General features: G+C 38.3%; 1 protein-coding gene across 1 annotated transcript; it reads right to left on the bottom strand.

The window, feature by feature from the left end:
• Positions 1–519: 519 nt before the first annotated feature.
• Positions 520–1,482, bottom strand: LOC139132115 (neuromedin-U receptor 2-like). The gene has a single exon (XM_070698507.1). The coding sequence runs from the start codon at positions 1,480–1,482 to the stop codon at positions 520–522; it is 963 nt and encodes a 320-aa protein (XP_070554608.1).
• Positions 1,483–3,969: the final 2,487 nt, after the last annotated feature.

The raw sequence follows: 3,969 nt of genomic DNA, 5'->3' as shown, positions 1-3,969 counted from the left end.
GATTCATTGGGCTAGACCAACAAACAAGAGAAATGCTAATTTAATAAACATGCTCAAATAGGATATAGCCAGGTATATTTTACGTTTTTTATGACGGTTTACATATATATGTGATGTTATTGAAAAATGTTTTAAGATGACTTACACTTTACGACAGATATATTTAAGATTTAAACAGGCAATGTTTTAATTGTTGCTAGCAGAAATTACTTTCTTCACCCCTTACTTTTTGAAACGTTTACCATTACATATCATCACACAAATGTTTTAAGAAAGAATGTTCGTCAGGACTGTCGGCAGTCGCTTGTGACGTTGTGTCCTTTGCCTCTCATTGCGACATGAACGTTTCACTGTACGCCAGCATCGTCTGTGTTGGGAAAAGCATATTGCACGGTACTACAGGTAACGATGGCACGAGAGACAGTCGGCACTCTATGCCTTTTGTCCTGAGTTGTCTTCTGTCTGTTGGTGTTCTTGGAGGAGTGACCATTCCGTGGCTGTGAGCTGAGAAGAGTTCTTCTAACATTTCCATTCGTCAAAGGCTTTCTTAAATGCCTCTCTGTATTTGGCGCTCGTGATATTGTAAATCACAGGGTTGATGGCAGAATTGAAGTACAGCAGCATGCCGGCCAGCATAGAGAACGTCTCAGGCCAAAATGCCCATATAAAAGTTTCAGCCATTTCGTACAGTAACCGGTCAAACTGGAACATATACGTTGGAAAGAGACAGACAAAGAAGATGGATGTAGTTACCACCAAGAGAACGACTACTTGCTTTCTTTCCTGAATCATCGCTGTTGAAGTGTTAGCAAGGGTGTTTTCATCTTTCCTCATTCTACAGATGATCATGCTGTAGAGAAAGAACACTATACACAGACACACCACAAAGGACAGTATGTCGCATAACAAGGCGACTGTGATGACAGTCATGTCCTTGAACTCCATTTTCTTTCCAACAACGTACAGCAGACTCGGCAGAAATCCAAACAACCAGCTAGAAATCACTGAGACCCATATGCGGTACTTGTTATGGAAATACCTGGCTTTGAACGGATGACATATCCCCACATATCTCTCAATGCTGATGAGAGTCACGGTGAAGAGTCCGGCCGCCTGCGGAATGAAACAGAAAGTTGTGGAAATAAAGACTATATCGTTGTAAATGGAAATCACTTCATGATTGAGGCAGATCTGGATAGGAATGCCCGTCACAAGAAAGACAGTGTCAGCAACACAAAGGTTCATCAGATAGATATTCAACACCGTTCTCATGGATGGCACTTTCCAAGTCACGTACATGAATGTACAGTTGCCAAAAAGCCCAAGAATCAAGATAACTGTCAATACTAGGCTGTACGCAACGAAATTGTAGCCTTGTCTTTCGTAATAGTTATCTCCTTCTGAACTGTCATTGCTGCCATACGTATCATTCCATTCGTAGTTGTACTTTTTCAACAGAGCAGAAGCAATGGAATTATTCATGCCCAGTAGCTTAAAGTCAGACTCTCGTCCTTGCAGACTTGCCCTAACACATCCAAACTTGACGAGCAAAGTCAGGATCCAAGAAATATGGTTTTCAGGACAACGTCTCTCAAGACTTGCAGTTCCACATTAATGTTGAACAAGCAATGACTTGCTCAACTTCAACGGAGACTAAAACTGTCATTTGTAATGAGATGTAACAGAATTGACCAATAAAAGCTGTTCCTGCCGCCTTCTGTTGATTGATATGAATAATAAGTGTGTATCAATTGCCTTTTCAGGGTTTGATGACTGGGGTCCGAAACAGGTTACAATAAATAACTTGTGTGCAAGGTTACTTGACCATTTTTTTTCTAGTTTCTATTTTTGTAAAGCTTACTAAATAGATTTTATACGAATAAAAAGTACCGCTTTTCTATACTGTTAGTCAAAAATAAAACGTGTTAGTGGCATTATCTTTATTTTCGTCTACCTGTAAGCTACACCATGTGCTCTTATGGCGCATTTTTGACTTAAATTAGGTTAATTGCATACGTATATCTCTTTGCCGCGTTTGCTTTCAATACGCTCGCATGGGAGGCAGAAGAAGGAACGTACGCAAATTATGCAGTGACAGATATCTGTTTTACACTCATTCAATATTTGCCATGAGAGAAGGTGATGAGACGAACCATTTAATGTCTCGGAGGGAGCGCTCATTGAAATATAATGCAACCAAAAGCTAGCTTTTGTCGAGTCCTTTGCTTTATGACTTGGTGAAGTTTTCATTTTTACTTTGAAGTCATATAAGTCAGGTTGGCATTTCTAAGCAAAAACGAAAATCTAAGAAACTTAAAATGAAATGAAATAATATAGAAACACAATGGTCATCCTTCGCGTGATATTGTATCATGGCTCAAGTTTTGAATTGGTGTGGTTTACACGACATCATTGCATGTCTCCTGATTATGAGCAATCTGACAAGTTTTATTCAACACTGATGATAATGTAGTATAACAGCTTTTGAGAATCTTTTCGACAAGGGCAGCTATAAAAATGTCACGGATTATGAAGGTATCATTTCGACCATATTGACCGTATCTTTCCTTGTTATCATTGGGCATAGAATACTGATCCATCCTGAAATGTTGGTGCAAAGCTCGTGACCATTTTAAAATGTTTGCCTGAAAAATGGTATGTCTGTATAATTTATATCTTTGCACTGCAATAAGGTATCATAATGCGTTACCAAATTCGATGGGTTAACACCATTTAGTCGGGGTAATATTTTAAATTATTATGCATAACAACACCGCCTTTGCGAAAACAAGGGGAAATGTAGTATTCACAACTTTGCCACTATTTATGATGTATACGAAAATGCTGTCTGCCTTATTCTTCCTCATATCCAATATTTATGTCTATGTGCTCGATTTAGTGGAACTATTATAATATATACGACTGTGTCAATATTTATCATGCTCTTGGGCGGCTTGAAAATGTTCACGGTTTTTTCATCATTTTCAATATTTACCATGCACAGGAAAAGAAGGAGCGATTATCATAGAATAACAGCTCTCAGCACATTTGAGTCCATCATTAAAATTGACAGAGTCGTGAAAGTCGGCATGATTTACTATTAATATCAAGGCACTAAATCGTCGCATCATGCGATTGATAGAATACTGCAGTGAAGCCATGATCGTTAGATCAACTCGTGTTAAAAGAGTCAAAGAATCTTTCCAGACTCTGCATGTTGTAAGGAACGTAAAGGTTATATTTCACATAATATAAGCCTGTATCTTGCACAGCGGTTTACCCCAATTCTAGAGATCCATTGTATACTTCTGGCATTGATTTATTTGTAGAAATGTCAGTAAGCATGGATAGGTTCAAATTGCAATGTAAAGCTTACTTAGGGACCGTCTCAAATTGTCATATAAGTTCAAAAAGCGAAATTCGTTCATTTACGGGGGCAGGGCGTTTGACCTCCATCTTATTAATGAACTTCAATTTCACACATTTATTTTGTGATCACAAGTTCTCTTTACACTGTATGTAAAAATAAACAAAAACTGCACACGTGTCACAACAAATTTTGCTGTAACTGTTTCCAACTCGTTCGTGTCATGCTATGGCTAGTACTAAAATTTGATCGATTACTTGACAATGTAATGCGGTCAGGGGATACATATTCTTCAGTAGCTACAGCCAAATGCTACATTGTTCTCTCAAACAGACATCAACACTTTGTAATTTTGAATTTTCCTTAGGGGAAGGGGGAGGGGGTTTGGATGTAAACGAATGAATTTCGTTTCTTGAACTTATGCGACAGTCTGAGACGGTCGCTTATAGGGACCGTCTCAGTTTGGTGCAGAAGATAAATAGGGAAACCGTTCATTACGTTTTAAATTTCATTCATTCGCGAATGCCTCTGTTGCACTTATTATATTGCAGTTGACCTGATTTTGTTTTAAATGAAAGATCTATAAACTATTGCAAGTTGTC

The sequence above is a fragment of the Ptychodera flava genome, chromosome 4 (assembly GCF_041260155.1).
Source record: "Ptychodera flava strain L36383 chromosome 4, AS_Pfla_20210202, whole genome shotgun sequence".
In the NCBI taxonomy this organism is placed as follows: Eukaryota; Metazoa; Hemichordata; class Enteropneusta; family Ptychoderidae; genus Ptychodera; species Ptychodera flava.
The sequence above is the reverse complement of the archived record's forward strand: the minus strand, read 5'-3'. Positions and strand labels throughout refer to the sequence as shown.